The sequence below is a fragment of the Colletotrichum abscissum genome (genome assembly GCF_030869225.1).
Source record: "Colletotrichum abscissum strain IMI 504890 chromosome Unknown Scaffold_2.1, whole genome shotgun sequence".
NCBI classification, from domain to species: domain Eukaryota; kingdom Fungi; phylum Ascomycota; class Sordariomycetes; order Glomerellales; family Glomerellaceae; genus Colletotrichum; species Colletotrichum abscissum.
Genome location: NW_026850098.1, coordinates 159,318 through 179,527, shown reverse-complemented (window position 1 = coordinate 179,527; position 20,210 = coordinate 159,318). Strand labels below are relative to the sequence as shown.

General features: G+C 50.5%; 8 protein-coding genes across 8 annotated transcripts; 3 read left to right on the top strand and 5 right to left on the bottom strand.

Annotated features, from left to right (window-relative positions):
- Positions 1-2,707: 2,707 nt before the first annotated feature.
- Positions 2,708-4,233, top strand: CABS01_00753 (uncharacterized protein; the record flags this gene model as incomplete). Its single annotated transcript, XM_060534134.1, has 5 exons — positions 2,708-2,878; positions 2,937-2,973; positions 3,025-3,092; positions 3,145-3,518; positions 3,576-4,233. 5 exons carry the CDS (start codon positions 2,708-2,710, stop codon positions 4,231-4,233), a joined length of 1,308 nt encoding a protein of 435 aa, XP_060401212.1.
- A 462-nt stretch (positions 4,234-4,695) lies between these two features.
- On the bottom strand, positions 4,696-6,628 carry CABS01_00752 (uncharacterized protein; the record flags this gene model as incomplete). Its single annotated transcript, XM_060534133.1, has 8 exons — positions 4,696-4,791; positions 4,844-4,964; positions 5,017-5,183; positions 5,248-5,667; positions 5,716-5,802; positions 6,031-6,284; positions 6,359-6,488; positions 6,548-6,628. The coding sequence occupies 8 exons, from the start codon at positions 6,626-6,628 to the stop codon at positions 4,696-4,698; spliced, it is 1,356 nt and encodes a 451-aa protein (XP_060401211.1).
- A 777-nt stretch (positions 6,629-7,405) lies between these two features.
- CABS01_00751 (uncharacterized protein) lies at positions 7,406-7,965 on the bottom strand (the record flags this gene model as incomplete). The annotated part of the gene is made up of 3 exons (XM_060534132.1): positions 7,406-7,468; positions 7,529-7,812; positions 7,884-7,965. 3 exons carry the CDS (start codon positions 7,963-7,965, stop codon positions 7,406-7,408), a joined length of 429 nt encoding a protein of 142 aa, XP_060401210.1.
- A 642-nt stretch (positions 7,966-8,607) lies between these two features.
- Positions 8,608-10,391, top strand: CABS01_00750 (uncharacterized protein; the record flags this gene model as incomplete). Its single annotated transcript, XM_060534131.1, has 4 exons — positions 8,608-9,103; positions 9,172-9,641; positions 9,695-10,061; positions 10,123-10,391. 4 exons carry the CDS (start codon positions 8,608-8,610, stop codon positions 10,389-10,391), a joined length of 1,602 nt encoding a protein of 533 aa, XP_060401209.1.
- Positions 10,392-10,642: 251 nt separating this feature from the next.
- Positions 10,643-11,759, bottom strand: CABS01_00749 (uncharacterized protein; the record flags this gene model as incomplete). The annotated part of the gene is made up of 2 exons (XM_060534130.1): positions 10,643-10,817; positions 10,867-11,759. The coding sequence occupies 2 exons, from the start codon at positions 11,757-11,759 to the stop codon at positions 10,643-10,645; spliced, it is 1,068 nt and encodes a 355-aa protein (XP_060401208.1).
- Positions 11,760-12,378: 619 nt separating this feature from the next.
- On the bottom strand, positions 12,379-12,489 carry CABS01_00748 (uncharacterized protein; the record flags this gene model as incomplete). Its single annotated transcript, XM_060534129.1, has 1 exon — positions 12,379-12,489. One exon carries the CDS (start codon positions 12,487-12,489, stop codon positions 12,379-12,381), a length of 111 nt encoding a protein of 36 aa, XP_060401207.1.
- Positions 12,490-15,563: 3,074 nt separating this feature from the next.
- Positions 15,564-16,681, top strand: CABS01_00747 (pectate lyase B; the record flags this gene model as incomplete). Its single annotated transcript, XM_060534128.1, has 3 exons — positions 15,564-15,870; positions 15,939-16,183; positions 16,256-16,681. 3 exons carry the CDS (start codon positions 15,564-15,566, stop codon positions 16,679-16,681), a joined length of 978 nt encoding a protein of 325 aa, XP_060401206.1.
- A 363-nt stretch (positions 16,682-17,044) lies between these two features.
- CABS01_00746 (major facilitator superfamily transporter) lies at positions 17,045-18,712 on the bottom strand (the record flags this gene model as incomplete). The annotated part of the gene is made up of 5 exons (XM_060534127.1): positions 17,045-17,565; positions 17,618-17,804; positions 17,867-18,268; positions 18,341-18,355; positions 18,422-18,712. The coding sequence occupies 5 exons, from the start codon at positions 18,710-18,712 to the stop codon at positions 17,045-17,047; spliced, it is 1,416 nt and encodes a 471-aa protein (XP_060401205.1).
- Between the last annotated feature and the right edge of the window lie 1,498 nt (positions 18,713-20,210).

The window sequence follows — 20,210 nt, the reverse complement described above, 5'->3', positions numbered from 1 at the left end:
ATTACTCGTTCCTGTGAGATAGGCGTGCAGGATCGCAGTGATGATGCTGAGCTCTCGGACCTTCCACCGTCAAGTCACTTGATGTTCAATGTTATAACTGGCAGCGGGGAAGGGAGAAAGGGCCATCTTTGAGGTGCCTATAGTGGGACAAATGCTTCAATGCGCTTTACGATGAACCTATCAGCCGTGCCGCGGGCTGACGTGATGCCCTTTTCCAGAGTCCCTGCAATGAGCGGGGCTAGTTCCGGTCTTCGGGTGCCTCTCGAAATCTCTCCTATCTGTAATTCGTTCGGATAGTCGTGCTGATGCTCCCGGCAGGCTTCTTTTCTGAGCATGCCCATCGTCTATCTGTATTGCACTTCGGGTGACACGCTTGACACTGGGACCGTGCTCTGCAGTGCAGAAAGATGTACCTGTCAAACTTCTCAGCAGGTTTTCCATATCCCACCATGTCCGTCAATAAAGCCGCTGATCCTTCACTCCGCGGGGAACGTCACTGGCTCATCTAGTGGCAATGGGCTGAAGTTTATTTCTCGTTGCCGCAGCTGTGGCTTGAATATGGTACGAAGAGAACAAACAATGCGTAGCAAGACACGCCATCGTCGGGCCAAACGTCGGAGCTAAACGGGCCTTTGTATCGACGGTCGTCCAAATCAAGTCGAGAGGCGTTGCAGAGTATTCATTGCCCGTTTCCCCCCCCCGGCTCGTCCCTCCGACGGCGTGGTTACGCTCAGACCCTCGCCTGCCAGGTTCTAACCAATGCGATTCATTGAGTGGCATGATTTACCAGATCCACGCTTCGAAGAGGCTGCCAGACTTGCCAGGCGTACCAGGGTCCTTCAACGCCAAGCTGGAAAGGCTGGATTCGACGACGAGAGCGAAGAACAAGGAACTTAGGTGGGTCTCCCTTCACCGGCTCGGCCGCCGTCGCCGAATTTGCTAGGTTGAGCTGCAATAACGAATCTGCCCTCCCATACTCCGTAGTGAGTAGTCGGCACCAGTGAGAGCGCGGCTGAGACGCCCAAAGTCCTAAAATACTACCTCTTTCGTGCGAGAGCGAGAAATTTGCTGGAAACAGATACGGTCATAATCCTCATCTTTTCAGATGATTTCCGTAGCCGAGTCGCTGTCGGCACACTGTTACGCAAGAGGGTAAAGTAGCCATCTATGATCTGGCTGGTCTTACGAAAAGGGACCTTTGAACTGTCTCTGTTTCACCCGATTCTGGAAGCCAAAGTCAGTCTGCCGATCAGATGAACAGATAGTTTAGTCAAGGTCATTCGTCCATGGCTTTATTCAATATCTGTCTTCGGCCCGGCAGAATGCTTCGTAGTCTATTTGATGCCCAATTTCTTTTTCCTGCCCGTCAGCAGTGATCGCCGATGCCTGGCAATTGCGCCAACAACCACTACCTCTCAAATGCGAGTCAGCCGCGACCCTGGCGACATAAATCCCCGCGATAGTCTCCTCTTTCACCGAGAAGCGGACAGGAGTTACCCCGGTCCCTATCCCGGGCTAGCAGGGACGGTATACGACTTTGGATCCCCGGGGTTCGAGCCTATCACCCTGTCCAGCCGATCATCATTGGGCTATCTCTTGGACACACAGACATCGACTCCAACTCGGGGCCGACTCCCAAGCTCCCAGCTCCATATTTGCACATGCCAGGAGGTGGTCTGAGACATTGCAAGTCTCTCTATCGATGGCAGCTGAATCGCCGCATCTCCAAAATGGAAGAAATCCCAGAATGCCTGCCGCCCTGGCCCGCGACAAGAGGAATGCAGTGCCGCCAAATCCATGCGCCGTCAGCGTGCCAGCGTGCCAGCAAAGCCGGGAGATTGCCGTCATCTGCGCGTCGAGAATAACGTTGCGTCCCTAGGCTGGCAGACCTCCAACACCGCAGACTGTCCACTGCCTGCCACCCTCCTCTCCTTTTCCCACCTTCCGGGTGTAGTCTAACATGACGAATCGAAGGCCCGTTAGTTCGTCTAAACCTTCATAACGACACGCGGAGCCGTCCCGGCATAGCTTACACGCTACGGCTTTTCCGCTAGTAAACAAGGTGTCACTCCCCATTTGCCAATTCGTCAGGTCGTCATGCAAGTGTACAAAAACTGCACAAAGGGTGTCATCAGAGAAGAAGCCACGACCGTTGTGCTAGTTCCGCCCAGCTGTCTTCTTGTATTCCGAGCAGTCTACCGCGCGCACGGCTCCTGCATTGCGCTTTTTCTGCCCAAAGGCAATCGACAGTATCCTTGGAAATAGATTCGTCGATCCCACAGTGGTCTCCACGTCTAAGCCATATGAGACACGGAATATCGAAAACCTGAGGGTCCCTCGAGCGTGCGAGGCGTGCTAGTGTAGCAGCCTTTGCGGGCAGCTCCTTCTCGTTGATGTCTCACACCCTCTCTGTCTTCTGCCCCTTTCTCGAACCACACCCGCGCATAGGTGCCCCTTCGATCTAAGACCAGTCAAGGCTGGCAAAGCCAAGTCTTCGTCAATATACAAAGACAGCATCCCTCGGCGTTTAGATTCCCATGCATTTCGTCGTCCGACGTCCCACACCTATCCCCATCATCAGCCGCCGTTGAAGGGAACGAAAAAGCACATTGCCACGTGCCAGTCCTCGTGGACTATCGATGCTTCTTAAACCCACTACCAACCAAGCATAGCCGTCAACATTGTTCAGGGAGAGTTCACAGGCAGCATGGAGGTCCCTCCAGGAATGAGCGCGGACGACTCGCGGGTACCAATCGTCGTCGGCGTCACGAGCTTTGTGCTTTCAGTTGCCTTCTTGGCTGTATCAATACGAGTGTACACCAGAATATTCGTGATACGGCAATTTGGCATGGATGATTGGGCATCCGTCTTTGCTTTTGTAGGTTTTGGAAAGTCCTCTCCATCCCTTGAACCTGATTCTGACCACAATTCTGTAGCTGTTGGTTCTTGGATGCGGCTTGGCTGTCGCACTGAGTGAGTCATATATATCTACGGCTCCATTAGATGGTATCTAACAACCTGAAGACACCAGAAATGGCCTCGGTCATCATGTTTACTTTCTTACTTCGGAACAAATTCAAGACTACATGAAGGTCAGTTGATGTCTGATACAATTCATTTCGCACACCTACTAACACTTCGAAGACATTCTACGTGACCATTGTATTCTATAATGCAGCATTGGCTGGTATCAAGATGACCTTCCTTTTTCAATATTACCGAGTCCTGGCCGTCCAAAAGATGAAAAAGGTCTTCATTGCGGCCATGATAATAGTCGGCGCATGGAGCATTTCGCAGATCCTTGTCGAGATCTTCATCTGTACCCCTATCCCGGCATTCTGGGACAAGACCATTGATGGCAAATGCATCCCGAACTACCCCCAATGGTACATCAACGCAGCAGGCAATATCATCACCGACATTATTGTATTTGTGCTGCCGCTGCCAGTTATTCACAGACTGAATCTGGCCCGAGGCCAGAAATATGTCTTGCTTGGTATCTTCTGTTTGGGCTTTTTGTATGTCTTGTCCCGTGATCACACGACTATTCCGGGCTCCGACTAATCTTTGAATAGCACATGTACCATATCCTTCATCCGAATCCGATTCCTCAAGCTCGAAGAAGACTTCACTTGGCAAAATGTCGAGACCGCCGGTTGGTCCATCGGCGAGCTCTGCTGTGGACTCGTCTGCGCTTGCCTACCGACATTCCGACCCTTGGTCTCTCGATTCATTCCCGCCCTGTCGAGCCGTATTGCGAAATCCTCGAAATACCACAAGAACGGAGACTATTCTGAAAACACCGAAAGTACCTCACGCCACCGCGATCCCGAGCTCGGTGGTACACTTGGCAACCCGAATCACTACTCTGCCCGCTACTCGAAACGACGAACTGGCTCGGCGGACAGCAAGGCTGATCTCTATGGCATCGCCAGCTACGATTTGAGCCACTCTGATGCGAGCCGCGAGACAGGGCTGCCCATCCAAGCCTCGAGAGATAGCCCGGATTTCACCAGTCAGACCGATAAGATGCCGTCTCCATCACGGCAACAGGAGTCTATCGAATTGGGCGGATATAGACCAAACCACCACGCCGTCGTCGAAACAAGAATCGAAGCGGGAAGGAGAGTCTCTGATGACGAGATCGAGCTGCAGCCAGGAGCGCCGATCGAGGTTAAGTGCGATATTGTGCAGGTCTCCTCACAGAAAGTTGAGGCAAGGGGTTTCTCATGAGTCAGTCCCTCTACAAATAGTGCTGTATTGATACGAAGAAACTTTGAACCATTGATGGACGGCCTATTAAGCCCAGAGATTACGTTGGCGTTGGAGATATCACTCTTTACTTACTAGATACCATTTTCTTTACTACTTTATTCAAGATGGGCGGCTGATGTGGGATATTGGCGTGGGTTCTTGGCAAGATATTCCTATAATTACTATCAGAAGGCCATTTTGTTCTACATCGCCATATGGTTCTCTTCATTGCTATCCCTGGTGACTAAAGTATTCAAGACTCTCATGCATGGGAGCATCCTGGCTGGGGCCTCGCCGATTCCCGTGATCAGATTAGCAGGGGTGAATGAGATCAACTCCTTTAGCCTAAATTGCTCTCGTCTTTGCAACCAAGATCTCGAACCCAATCGGTCTCTACAGCATGTTCTTGTGAACATGTCTCATGGCCTGTGCCTTCTTCCATTAGCGGCTTCTGCTGCAGCCCCTGTCGCTTTGCTGAGATCGCAACAGAGGGGCTGCTTCCCACGAGAGAAGAGACTCAAATGCCCTCCAGATTGCCTGCGTCCTCTCAGCGGCGAGATTTTACCACGATCCTAACTTTTGGTCGTACGAGAACGAAAGAATCCGTCGCTGTGTAACCCTGTCTTGCCTCAGAACCGGGATCCTCAAATTCCATGTCCATCTCCAAAAACATTGCTGCCAAAGCTATAGACATCTCCATGTATGCCATTCTGGTACAAAGTTTAGCAATGGTCTGTGAGAAGCTAAAGCGGGACCCCTTACGTTCTTCCGAGGCACGCCCTTGGGCCCTTGGAGAAGGGAGAGAAAGCTGATTTATCCTTTACCGCAGAATGGCCATCGCCGATCCAGCGTTCTGGAATGAAGTCGTTTGGTCGTTCAAAATACCTGGGGTTCCTATGCATCGCCATGTTTGCAACGCCGACTTCCGTCTGAGAAGGGATGATGTCAGTGTCCACGCTCTTGAGGTTGAGATAGACGATGATATCGACTTACTCCCACTGGCAGAGGTATGCCGTGGAGAACGAAGGCTCCGTCGGATTGGAGTACCTGTCTCGGAATGAAACCTGCATTCGGTGGGAAGATTCTCAATCCTTCCTCAATCACAGCTCTTAGATATGGTAGGTGCTGAATCTTGTGGTAGTTCAATTCATCACGCGTCGTGACTGTAGATCTAACCTCCAAGGCCACCTTGTCATATGCATCTTTATGAGCCAACAGATGCCACAATATTGTCAACAGCGCAGTAGATGTGGTATCAGACCCTGCTACAAACATGACGATCGCTTCACCGAACAGCTCACGATCAGGAAACGGCGTACCGGTGGTGGGACTTTTAGCCGTAAGTAGGTAATTGAATATGTCTTGCCTACCCGAAGGATTCTGTCTCTGTTTGATCATGGCGCCAATCGCCATCTACGCATTTCAGTTGACGATGTTGCTTGAAACAGAAGGCAGACTCACCTTCGCTGGATAGCCCCGCGTCGTATGGTTGTACGAGAACTTTCGAATTAGGCGCTGCAACAAAGGCCATCTCCAGAGTGTACCTTCCTAAAACTCTCTTAGTCAAATTGCCTGGAGTATGGAACAATCGAAGGCGTTTATTGGTACCAATGAGACAAATTTTGCTGCCTGCACTAAACCATCGCTGATGTTCGCCTTCTCTGTGGGATTGTGAAGTAAATCAAACGTTTCGCCGAAACAAACGTCCGATAGGATGTCAACTGTCAAGGCTGATAAACAACCATCTAAATTGACCTTAGCTTGACTTTTCATCACCTCGCAAAGCTTCCAAATATGCTCCATGAATGCTGGTTCCATGGCGTCTAGCTTCTTCTGAGCAAATGCTTGAGAGAGAATAGACTTCTTCTCTTTGTACGCATGACCCATCGAAGAGAAACTACTTTGGAAACCTGGGGTGAAGCTCTGATAGAATGGCGACTTGTCGATTGGTGATGTCGCCGAGTAAACCTTTTGGAATCCTTCTGTGGTGTTCACAGAGACAGTGCTCGGGCCCAAGCGCACCAAAGGACCTAGCCATCCATGTTAGCTAATACCATTGAGAGCAGCAGATTGTAGTGATTACCGTATTTATCATGAAGTTTACAGAGCGTCTCATGTCTCATATTTGTGTATAGTTGGTATGCGTGCCAGAAGTCGTTGAACTTGGCCAAGAAAGGCCCCGGGACTCGGGCCAGAGGGTGGAAGATCACATTGTAAATGAGAGGGATCGCCAGCTACTAGAGTCAGTCTAGAGTCCAATGTTTGGAGGCATATTGATGTCAGTTTGATATACCAAACATAAGATTGCAGAGATGATGGCAGCGACTTGGGGACTGGAATAGTGCCAATTGACCGTCGCGTTCTGAGTCTCCATGGCTCATTTGGAATTGTGCTCACTGATTTGTTGACTCCTCTGCAACGATTCGAAGCGTGGCAATAAAGACACAACATGTTCTCTTCTCCGTAATACGGTAATTTATCATTTCTCGTTACAAGTCTTTCATATCCTCGCAGACAGAAGTGAGTACTTCCCAGATCGCCGATAGCGCCTGAGTACAAGGATCGAGGATCCACAGTCACCGATGGGTGTGTCCAGCGCGGAGACCGTGTTCGACTGCCGAACTCAAAGAATGCGGCATGGGACGGAGAGCGGTGACCGCTGTGGGTCTCTCTCCCCTAGATTCTGTTTGTACCCTATTGTCCGCCCTCCGTCGCCATGCCGCTCCCCTTTCACCCGTGATGTTTCGAGATCATGACGCTTTCCAACACGAGTCATACAGAATATGAAGCTTATGCATCAATAATGAGTTCTACAGTCCCTACGATGAAGGAAGTCTGATCTAGCCGGCATATTCCAATGTTTCGTGCCTAACATCACTCCAAATGGGCCGTGCTATTACGGTTACAACGTCGGGACCACAGGCTAGCACAGATCCCCACAGCATTCAAGTGTTGCCTCTGAGTATGACCATGCTCATGGCTCCAAGGCTCCTGGCCTGCCCTTTGCGTTCTATGTGATACCGTGGTCTGGTGATGATGGCTTCCTCGCTGGGCAATCGGAATCATCTCAATCGCAGACGTGCCTCGATTTGAAACGATTCCGTCATTGCCAGCATGAGTACAACAACGCGTCGAGCCGGTCGGCTGCCCTCTAGCTGACGTACTTGACGCCATAAAAGTCAAGAATCGCCCGGGGAGGTTCCGCCAGAGCACCCTATTCATGAGATGTTGAGTTTTGGGTATCAAACTGGGACCGGAAGCATTGGTAACTCACCAAGTGTAAAGCTAAGAGTGCTCCAGCAGATTGCCCGAAAACCACCGCCTTTCGTGCGTCAATCCTAAAGCCAGTGTCCGCTTCGAACTTTTGCGGAAGCTCCGTCTTGCACCAAGAGAAAACGTCGATAGCGTCTTCCATCACGTCGTGTAAGGGAACTTGTGGGCAAAGTCGATAGTCGGCTGATACGACAACAAAGTTTGCGTCGGCAAGATACCCAACTTCAACCTCTGGCAACGCATGTCTGGATCCTATCACGAAACCTCCTCCATGGAGAGCCAGAGCTGGGAACATTCAGTCACAAGGTAGTCGACACGATCGATTAAAGACTTACCAAGCCCCTTTGGCTCCTTACTCTTTGTTGGCTTCCAGTGAGCCGTTGCCTCAATCAACGTATTGCCAACCTCCTTGAAAACGTAGTCCTTGCTGGAAGTCATGACCACTTTCGGTTGGACTTTGGTATTGACTGGCACTTGGTAGTGTGTTTGCAAGTCTTAGTTCAAGGACAGCGACCCTGCGAGCTCGCGACTAGAGTTTGCTGTAGTTGTTGAGTTCTTACTTTTGTCAATGACTACCTTGTATCCAGGTCAATACACTCGATTTATACGGTCCTCCGTCCTACCTGGTAAGCATACTGAATGAACGCACGGCCAGAGCCGAAACCTTGAGGTCGGTCTCCGTCCTAGGCCACCAATCACTGAACCCTTTGTACTTGACCTAGCATCCCTGGTCGACCGGCAGTTCAATCCCTTCTCGGTCTCCGCCCCCGCCATCTCCGCATAGCGGTCGCCGTTGGAAAGTGTGGCAGCGTCACTGTTCGGCAGATGATACAGAGTTTGGAGCGTCAAGGAGGAAAAACCTGGGAATCGATTACTGTACTTTTCAATGATGATCATGGTGTTTCGATTGCAACTACTCGTAGTCGGTCTCGGTTACCAGAAGTAGCGTAGTAAAACCGAAGACGTTTATTGAGATAATGCCGGGCTACCCGAATAAGTCATCTGGTAGTATAACTATTCATCGAAAGACGGACGAATCCAATGGGCATCCCCAAGGTTTAAACAAATCAAGATAGCAACATGCCTAACCTTTCTGACTGTTCGAGGTCTCTCAAGGCACAGCAGGAGACGAACTTCCCTCCAACGCCATTCTTTGATGGGCCAGAAGCACCTTGCCGTTTCGAAGCGGAAGTCTATAATTGCATTGTCCGCGGTTCAATCCCACAAGAGATAGACGGAACATACTACCGTTGCATGCCCGACTGGTCTTGGGCCCCTCTTTACGAAGACGATGTTTTCATCAACGGGGATGGCGCCATAGATGCAGTTCGAATCAGGAACGGTCACGCCGACTTCAAGCAGAAGTATGTGCGCACTGCCAAGTTTAACATTGAGAGGGCAGCGAGGCAGTCAGTCTTTGGCAAATATCGAAACCGCTACTCAGACGACCCAAGAGTGAAGCATGAGGTTCACTCCACTGCGAACACTCATATTGTGTATTTCGAAAACCAGCTACTGGCATTGAAAGAAGACTCTAGGCCGTACGCAATGGACCCGGACTCCCTTGAAACCAGAGGTAAGGTATCGTCACTCAACTGACCAATGCATGCCTGTTCTCTACATGCAACTAATTCAAAGCTGAAGGATTGTACGACTTTCATGGGCAGTACTCAGCTCCAACTTTTACCGCGCATCCGAAAATTGACCCTGACAATGGAGAGCTGATCACCATGGGCTATGAAGCTAAAGGCGATGCGACAAATGATGTTGCATACTATCTCTTCGATAAGAACGGGGAGAAGCTCGAAGAATGTTGGATTAAGACGCCGTATGTGGGAATGATGCACGATATGGCAGCGACCAAGAATTGGATCGTATTCGTACTCATTCCACTTGAGACACAGCCAGTTGAAATACTACAGCAAGGATCGAAGCATTTCGCATGGGCTGAGGACAAGACCCTGACCTTTGGTCTTCTGCCGCGGCGAAACCCTAAACCTGAAGATGTTCGGTGGTTCAACTTCAAGAACGCCTCCTACGGACACACCGGAAACGCGTTCGAAGGCGAAGACGGATGTGTTTACCTCGACGCGCCCCTTACCCACCATAACAAGGTGCGCATTCTGTAGGACTATCTCCTAAAAGCATTCTCTAACTCGTGCACTAGTTTTGGTTCTTTAGTCCACGAGGCGAAGACCCATTCTCTCACCCAAGCGGTAAAGCAGCGGTGGGACAACCTGCTAGTAGCTATGTGCGCTGGAAGCTCGATCCCAACGCAACAACCTTCCAAGTTGAGCCGACCGAGCTCGTCGCCCTCGATGGCGAAATGCCCAAGGTTGATGAAAGATTCGCAACCAAAGCGTACAGCAAACTGTTCCTTTGCGTTCATGATCCAAAGGCCAAGTACAGTCCTGTCGGTGGGACTTACAACACCATTGCAGCTGCAGATATCAACACCGGGAAGTATGATCACTGGTCTGCGGGGGAACATACTTCCCTACATGAGGTAGCTTTCTTACCAAGGTCCCCGGAGGGTAAGTATTCCATTGAGCAACAAACATCAGACGAGTGCTGGGTTCACTAACATTTTCAAAGCTGCGGAAGGAGACGGCTTTCTTGTGACCATCGCGAACAGACGAGATGTCAGACTGTCCTGCATTTTGATCCTCGACGCCAAAGATATTGAATCAGGCCCTGTGGCAATAATTGAACTACCTTTCCGGCTACGCAATGGCATACATGGAAGTTGGGTGCCCCGCTCGGACATGGTGCATGATAAAGATCTCTGCGATATGTCTGGCGTAACTACAGAGATTCGGCAGAAGTTTGAGGGTATCACCGTTCAGCCAGCCCTACGAAAGTAAAGGGACAATGGCAGGAAGGTCCAGTGTGTAGAGACCTCAGAAAGTGAGAGATTGAATGTCTTCTTGGTGCTTACAGTAACATAACATCTCATTAGTAGAAAGTTGAAATAGCACACCGGCATAGGACTTAGGAAGAGGCGGTGTCTTCTTTCCTGGTAAAGTGCACAAATTAACTATTGCTTTTAGCGAAAAGACACAATTTGGTCACGACGCCATGCCCCGCATATTTCGCAATCAACTCCTGGACCTCTTTAACTCCTCTTTGGCGCTATAGCGAAGATGTTCTTCAGCTTGTCGTCTAGCCACTTGACATCTTCAAAGTTCCCCGGGGGCCCTCCAGCCCAATGGCCCCAAATGGAAGGGTAAACAGCCAGTTCACCGACGCCTTCACTCATACACTCGACCTCATACTCAGAGTCCTCGGGCCTGCAACTGTCAGTGTTAGTCATGGCGGTATTTAGAGCGAGATTCTTACGGAAAGTAGAGATCAGTCTTGGAGGGCAGCACCAAAGTTTTAGCCTTGATGCTCGCCATGGCCTTCTTGAAATCGCCATTGTATGGCTCTTGATTGCTCACATCGGCACTTTGCCACGTGTGAATCATGACAAGCAAGTTCTCCGGGTCCTTGCTAAGAGCCCACTTCTCCCAAAACGATTGCATGAAGTCCTCGAGATCCTTGGCTCCGTAAAACTTTTTGTGCAGCTCATGTCGGTAAAATGCTTGGGAAAAGCCCCATCCGGCGTACCCGCGACCAAAAGCTTTCAGGCCAACTTGCTTCTCCTCGTCTGACCAGACCCTGGCAGACTTGTCCCCGGTTGATGCAATGCGTCCTAATGTACTGCCGGCTGAGCTGGTCTTCTTTGCCGCGAGAAGCGCCGACTTGACGCCCTCCAAGAAAACTTGATTGTGTAGGGCGCACTTCGCGGCGCCACAAAATGGGACTGCGATATCCAAGAAGTCGGGATATTGCGTCGCCCATTGGAAAGATTGAGCCGCGCCCATAGACCATCCTAGAACGGCTCTGAGATGGGTGATCTTGAGTTCCTTGGTAACCAATTCGTATTGCGCCTTCACGTTATCGAAGAAAGACACGTCGGGAAATGGATTGATGTCTGAGTTGGAAGGGCTGACGGACTGTCCGTTGCCGAACAGGGCCGGAATGATGATGAAATAGTCTTTCGGGTTCAAGGTCTTGTCGTCTCCCACTAGCCATTCGTTGTCCGCAATAGCGCCGGAGTACCAGGTAGGATAGACAACCGCTGGAAGGGATGGGTCGCCAAATGTCTTATATGCGATCCATGCTCCTGGCAATGAGCCACCACTTTGAAGGGCGAAGTCTCCAAGCTGGTACTTCTTGATATCAGACATGTTTGATTGAGAGGAATGAGGTTCAAAGTGAAATGGGTCTATAGCCGTACTCTCTCAAAACAAAGGCAGAGAAACTTGAGAGGTGTATTGAGACGTAAGGAAGCCGTGGAAAGAACAAGAGTGATATACCAACAGCATTCTTATCTTTCTTTCGTCATGATATGCCGACGGCGATGTGAGGGGAAGCAGGGGTCAGCCGATTCAACCCGTGAAACCCGTGACCGGCGCCGGACCGACCCCGCATTTTATGTCGTCCGCTCCCTACGTTATCTACAACCATCGCCAACGCTAGAAGCCCCGATAACCTTAAATTACGATGGACTTTTGTACCGACGAAAGAGAAGACCAACTCGAGAGTTGAGACCAAGCGCACTCTTGTGCTCCTGACTCTTCATTACATCCGAGGGACACTGCATTGTGACGTGAAGGTCACGTAACCTTGGCACTAAAAGGTTGAGTAGGGATTCTCGGTGAAGGAAGCGTCTCCCCACAGCCGTATCTAGCAAGGCGAACACCTACTAGCGGCGCTGGAGCTTGAACTTACTACTTTGCGATAACCCAGGTCGCTATCAATGTCGACTTCGGGGTAGGTATCTAAGATGAGGCTGAGCTCGGCCGCCTAGACCGATATGACACCCGCTTGGTGGTATACTGAATGATGCGCTTGTGGGATATTTGCTGCCGTAAAGGGCATCGAGAGAGTGGTAGGATTAGAGAACAGAGGACGCATATGCAGGTGGTGGACTCTTGTTCTAGTGCTTTATTTCTTGGTCTCTCATGACCAGGCAACCAGATCGTAAACATTTCTCTGCCTCATCTTTATCCGAAAGGGGTTTGTGTGGTGATAAAATGCGAATTTGACACGCAGAGGTAATTAGACCGAAAGAAAATAGGTCGTTGCCAACCATTGCATGAGAGTTGACGGGAAAAGAAGAGGGAATGTTTAGGTAGAGGCCTTGATGTCTCATAGTACCGGACGACCGAGCAGACCACTGGTTAGCATGGGATGACTCCGTTCTATGTCCTGTTAGGCCACTCATACGTGTGCTGCCAGTACCTATGGATGATGGACGAGAACTTGGGCCATAGCATCAAAACGTTCTCAAATCAGGCTGCTCGACTATCGGAGAGATGGGGGAGTTGTATCGATAGTCAACTGAAGACCAGTGGATGCTCGGAAAAACACCTCTGGAAGTATCTAAAGCGACGAGCCGTTAGCAAAACCCACGAAGATATGTAGCGAGACACATGCGTCAAGTAACAAAGAATACCAAGATTCCGAGACGTATTATGCTTCCAGACATAAGCCCTTAAAAGTGTGGCAAGCATCCTGAATGCTGTTCAGTCTGCGCGCTGACAATTGCTCAACCTATTAGCAGACTGGCAACTGATTCGAAGCTCATAGCAATACGAGGCTGAGCGAAGCGCCGATTTCGTTTCTGATGATCATCTAATATCTCTCGAGATGCAGATCAAGAACACAAAAATAGCTATTGAGGTCGTCATTGATGGTCTTGATTCTTCGTCCGAGGTCACCTTTCCTTCCTCGCTCAATGCGGATACTGTGCCTGAGTCGAATCAATGCAGCAAATTGAATCTAACCGGAAATCGCTTACAGTGGAGTGGAATCCTTAGATGGATGTAATGTTAGCTTTGATCAACCCACCTTCTTCTTCAAGGCATGTCGGTGGCTTTTCCGTATGGTCATTCGGAGACGGAGGAAACAGTTTCATTCGTGCAAAATAAGTCAATGGCGAAGATTGCCACATGACCCGGGCGATCTGAAGAGTTCGGCAAGATGCAACCGTCGGTCGATATCGAGAAGGATTCCGGTAGCCGTCGCTATGCAAAGAGATCCTAAGACAAAATGGTATCACCGCAGGTGCTAACCTTTTCGGCATTGGTTAGTACAGAAGGCATACATGACGCTATGGAGTCGTTGAAAGGTTAGAGGGAGTGCTGACCTGCTGGGTCTGGCCAGACATCGCAACCGACCTTGAATTGTATTCGTTGACAACAATCTTCCCCCGACATACGTCTGGCTAGACGTAGCTACCAGCTGAGTTCTTGAACTAGCGGATCTTGCTCTCTCCTTTCTCTTGAGAGCAAGACGTTCTCCCCTTGATTGTGGATTTCTGCCGATCGAATACGAGCCGTTTGATGTTCAGGTTCCAATCTCCTGCGTTGTAGAATGCCAAGGTTGGTTCGATATAGACGTCTTGGCGCTAACGGCTCAGTTGGATTGAGTACGTTGGTGCATCGATGACTCGTGAGAGGCGAGGAGGAGGCCACGGGATACGCCCGCCTTGAATGGGCAACACAAGGCCGCTATTGTCTTCTGTTCTCGTGCTTGGTAAGAAGTGAGAAAATGGTGGAGTAGGCAGTTGAACTGCACGATGATTGGAAAGCAGAGTTTGGCAGTGCAGAATGCCAATATTCGCATTCTTGGCAGCTAATCCCCCTTTTCAATAGTGCAACATGCCAAGGTTGCGGGTAGATGCACAGGTCAATGACCGCCCCCCTCACTTCTTGCATCATGACGGGCATACTGTCTGAGAGTGATAAAGTTCGCTGCGAAGTGATCGCAAAGTGCCGGGAAGTTACAAGGAAGTAAGATATAGAAGTTTCGTTTCGCATCTGTGTTCCTCTATAGTTGAGAACTCGCCGTAAGATGGGCTTTCAACGTGAGGTAAAAGGTGTAAAGAGATGGGAGCCGGTCATCAACTCGTTGGCAACTCGCTATGAGCAACCAGGCCAGGGGTCATCCCCACACTCATCATGACAATAACCCCCATCAGATCAGCAGCGCATCTTCTTAGATAGGCGGCGCCATCCGCTCTGCACACGGCGACGCTCTGCTTTGAGTTATTCCTCCAACGACCAGTCCTCGTTCATTTAGACAGCATCTTGGCGTTCATCTATCTCTGGGGTGCCGCGCGCAAAAGCCACTCACCCTGCTGATCCGAAACATAGCAGCTGTACAACTCTAGCGCAGGGTCACACCTTCAGCGTTACTGCGGACGGCTGCCCAGCTGGGGGGGCACTGGCTCGGTCTTCTGCCCTCGGTGGGTTCAGCTAGGCCCTGCCAGCAACAGCCGAATGAGCCTATTCGCAACCCCTGCACTCCCCAACCACACCAGGCCATACCAGAAGACGGGCAATATCGGACAGGAGCCATTCTCTCACGTTCTTTTAGGAAATGAAGTCGCGCCCAGTTCTCTGGTTTTGGTACCCTGGCCGTCATGGGACGGGCCAAGACATCGGTCTTCCTTACTTGCGTCGTTCATGTCAATGTAACGGCCGCGCTAGAGGCCAATCACCTCTTGCTGTATCCTTCGGCCAAGGCGTCTTTATCGACGGAATCCTCGTCTAGTCCCTCCCATGCCCTGTCATGTTTGTAAGATCATCTTGTACTACACAGAAGGCGAAATAAATAAGGGTCTCGATGAGCTCAAGGGATGCGCTCAGTTGGAAACGCCCAGCAATGCAGTTGTCAACGTGGAGCCGCGGACTGGCCTTCTTGCAAGTTCCCACAACCACCAATGGCGCCATCTTACCTCACTTTAAACGAGAAACGGAATCCGGCGCTTGTATTTTATATATAAGACTCAACCGTCGATAGGTCGGACCAACAGTTCTTCTTTCTCTCCATCGCGCCTTTCAAGTCTTTCATTCTCTTTCCTGTTCATCCCATTCCATCAACTTCGGTAGTGCTAGTCACCCGCTTCACGACATTTACCCATTATTTCATCCGAACCGATTCCTTACCCAGCCTATTTACCTAAGATACTCAACACCACCAAGATGAAGTTTCTAGCTGTCACCTTCATGGCTGCTCTGGCCGCGGCTTCGCCTGCCAACATCGTCACCGCCCGCAACGAGCTTGCTCTCCGCCAGGCCGCCGAGGCTTGCAACATCGGCTACTGCACCCAAGGCGGAGGTACCACCGGTGGTGCCGGCGGCTCCAGTGTTACCGTCAAGACTGTCGATGAGCTCGTTGCTGCCGCTAAGAAGGAGGGTCCCCTTACCATAGTCATCTCCGGTGCCATCTCTGGCAGCGCCAAGGTCCGCGTTTCTTCTGACAAGACCATCATCGGAGAGAAGGGCAGCTGTAAGTATCGTGAAGGTTACAATTACCGCCTCTTACGCACTGTTATACTAAGGTCAATATCTCTGTAGCCCTCAACAACGTTGGTCTGTACGTCCGCCAGGTCAAGAACGTCATTATCCGCAACCTGAAGATCGGCGGTGTCAAGGCTAGCAATGGTGATGCCATTGGTATCGATGAGTCCACCAACGTCTGGGTTGACCACTGCGACCTTTCTGGTGACTTGAGCGGAGGCAAGGATGACCTCGATGGTCTCCTCGACATCTCCCACGGTGCTGACTGGATCACGGTCTCCAACGTCTACTTCCACGACCACGTAAGTCCTGTTATGATCTTGGCTTCTGTCTCTTGGTTCTCAACAAGTTCCAAACTAACAACGATAATACAGTGGAAGGGATCCCTGGTCGGTCACTCTGACAGCAACGGCAGCGAGGACAAGGGCAAGCTTCACGTCACCTATGCCAACAACCACTGGACCAACATCAACTCCCGTACTCCTCTCGTCCGCTTCGGTACCGTCCACGTCGTCAACTCATACTACGACAAGCTCCTGCTCACCGGTATCAACTCCCGCATGGGCGCCCAGGTCCTTGTCCAGAGCACGGCCTTTAACAGCTGCCCCGCCGAAGCCATCTTCTTCGCTGACTCCAAGGAGACCGGATACGCCGTCGCTGAGGACGTCGACCTCGGTGGCTCCAAGAACTCCGTTCCCAAGGGAACCCTCACCTCTGCCTCGTTGCCTTACAAGATTGCCGCCCTCGGCTCCGGCAAGGTTGCTGGTTCCGTCCCCGGCGCTGCTGGCCAAAAGTTGTAATTGGATCATCAGCCGGTTTGGATGTCGTAATTATGGTATGGTGGGATGAAATGATATTTCTTTGTACATACTTGACTCAGTGTATATGCGCAACGCTGCTGGTCTGTTGATATACGCCCCTGTTGTGTAAATATGGGGTCCGACCGTTTGCCAGAGCTGGGTTATTTGGAGGCATTGTATATAAGTGTGCGGTTTACTCTTTAAACTGAGCAGAGGCTTCTCTCCCAAATTGATTCCCACTGCAGTGTGTCTATGGTGGAATGATCGATGAGCTCTATCTTTCATCTACCTACATCTATGGCTCGGCAACAAATTACGTGGGCAATTGTACAATCAAGGACAGCGCCTTGTTATACCTCTTTTTTATAGACCAGACATAATGTTCTCATCCCGCTTCTTGATGCGAGGGAAGCAAAGCCACACGATAGCCACGACTGCAATCAGCGACAGGACAATCGGCTGGAGTACAGCAACACCCTTACTTGTCGCAATCGCGCCAATGATGAACGGAAAAACCGTTCCACCAGTACCACCAATAGCCATGGCAAAGCCAATAGCGCTGACATGGATGTGCTTCGGGAGTAGCTTGGCTGTCATCATGACTGCTCCAGGGAACATCGGCCCCAGGAAGAACCCGAGGAAAGCCACCGCAATGGCTGAAACGATGAACTGGGGAACAAGCCAGAAGAGAAGCTGGAGGGCGAGGCAGATGGCGATGTAAATGCTGATGCAAAGCCTTTCTCCATAACGCTCTGTCACGAAGCCCAAGGTAGCACGTCCCAGGGCCTGGCCTGCCCAGAATCCAGTCGCAGAAATACCAGACGCATAGGCGGATGCCTTTCGAACGCGTAACATGAATGTTACGATCCAGCCTCCGAGACCAACTAAGAAGTCGAGTTAGCACCTTTCAAACACCATACCGATATGACGTCCTACCTTCGACACCCATGTACGCAAAGAAGAAGATGGAACAAAGCCAGGTAACTTTGGATTTGAGTGCGATTCTGGTACCCGCACCCCCGTTACCCTCGTTCTCGTGCGCGTGCTCCGCGCGATACATAGCGCCGGTCTTTTGCCAGAAGGTGACAGTGAGGCCGACCAGTTCGAGGACAGATGCACCGACCTACGAGTTGTTAGTACATGTATTTATTACCAACGGCGCCGGCCAAGTGACGCTCGACCCACCATTACATAGTAGTAGTTGTACCAAGGCAGCTTGGCAGTAACCACCATCGACGTAGCGATCAGTGGAGACACGAGAGCTCCAACGGAATAGAAAGAGTGCAGAAATCCCTGAATTGTGTTTGCCTTGTCCATGGCGCCAACCCAGGCGCAAAAGCACGCATCAGTCAGTCCATTGCCGAATCCGCTGATCATATTGGCCACGATAAGTGCTGGGTAAGGAGGATGCAAAGCCAGGACGACGTATGTGATGATGTGGCAGAGAGGGGCCATGATGGCCACGCCTCTTTGACCAAACTTCTGATGAATCCTAGCGTTGGTGAATGCTGCGACCGAGTAACCGGCGAAGGGAGTCAGAAAGATTAACGAGACGATAGTGTAGCTGAGTTCGTAGTAGGTCTCAAGCTGGAAAAGAATTAGAATGTCAAGTCCACTACAGATTCTCTAACATTTAGAGCGCATAGGAGGCTAACGTACGTAGGGAATCAAAGCCTGAAGGATGGTGTTATGTTAGTGACTACTTATCTACAAATTATCGGCATATCAACGACCACTTACACCGACTGCTGCGTCGTTCATACCGGCAATGGCAAACGAGAAGAAAGCAAAGCCTAGTCTTCCCATGTTACCCCTTGGCGAATTCCATCGTTCGATAGGTCCATGAGCATTTGTTGGAGGAGTGTCGTCGGGCGCATCCAACGATTGATGTTCTTCGGGTCCATCTTTCTTCGGTGAGGCAGTCCCAAGTGCGCGACCGCTGGAGCTCAGTCTGCCGAGCTCATAGGGTTCCGAAGTGAAGGTTTTCTGGTGCTGCGCCTCGGACCGCGCCTCGGTGACGGTTTGCGACATCTTGAAGGGGTGTTGGCCAGTCACCAGCGCAACCTGATTCTCTAAACTCTGTGTACAAACGGATTGGCTTTTAAAGAACGCCGGACGAGAACCATTAATTGAACTCGTTGGAAAGAAGAACAGCTTCCATGATAACAAAAGGGTTGTCGAGAGTGGTCTGGTGACTTCGCTTGAACGAGAACTGGGCGGGGGGGCTTCCGCCGATGATTATCCGGAGGATCTGGGGTTCCAGGGTTCCAAGGTTCCTTTCTCGGAGTCAGACGCGCAGCGCTAGCGGAGTATTGGTCGGAAACATTCCTGACTAACACACGCAGGCGAGGAGAGGAGGCGGTTTTCCTTGCCGATGATTCGCTGACGGTGTTAAACACACCCATTTCAAAGTTGACTCGGCCCAGTCTTAGCTAAGATACAAGAGGCGATCGGACTTGCTCCACTGGGCCGAGTCACTGGAGAAGCCAAGTTGCGGCGTCGTTTTGCGAAACCGAAGCCTCTACTCCCATTCCGACCCATAAGGCCCCGAAAGTTTGAGCGAGAACACGGAGCCAATGACGACTGTAAGAAACGTAGTAAGTGATCTGGAACATTGTTATGTAATGACAGTACAGTGATCTCTACGAGATCGAGGATGATGGTGATAAGATAGGAGTTTCGATTCACCGCGTGGAGAATGAAACCAGCGAAACCACTCTCGATTCTGGTTGCTTTGAATCTCGCATCGACTTCATCTCGTCAACTATTTACCAAGCAGAATACCGAGTAAAAGAAGTATATTCAAGATTACATTTCAACAGAGAAAATTCGAAGATTAAGGAATATAGGAAAGTGATTCTGTCGGAATGAGAGACTTCGTCAAGATTTAGAGTTGAAAATGGTGTCCATCATGAACAACGACAATCAAGAAAGGTCTAGGCAATAATTTGATCTTGATGAACACCCTGGATATCGGTAAATCGTAGCGGCTGCTGGCTTACCTGGCGTGACAATGGCAATCTACGAGCCTTGTTGCATTCAAGTTTGCTGATGCGGAGCGCTTCGCATTGCAGGACGGGCATAGGAATAGGTTGCCACGATCTCTGGTCTCTGGCGATCGTCCTCGCAATCGTTCGAGAACAAGAATGATCTCAAATTTCAAGACAGCTGCCATGATCGCGGGATCACCAGTTGGTCGTGTGACGTTTCCTAACTCAATTTTAAGGCGAGAATTGGTGTCGCTTCCGATGAAGCCAGCACGGGTGCCCGGCGCCCATCAAGGATTGTAGAAAAGCCTAGAAGATTGCATGAAGTAGAGACAGTCTTGGATGCTGTTTTCGAAATATCGATTCTCGTGCTGGGGTTCTGCGAAAACGACCAACCAGAAACTGTGCCAAGTAGAGGCATCTCTTCTCCGTGAGACCAACAAAGGTGAAGTCTCGGACGCCCTGTCGAAACGGCGGTGAATCATGGAAGCATTTTTGTAACATGAGGTACTCATTCTAACCACACTTGATGGTGAATGAAG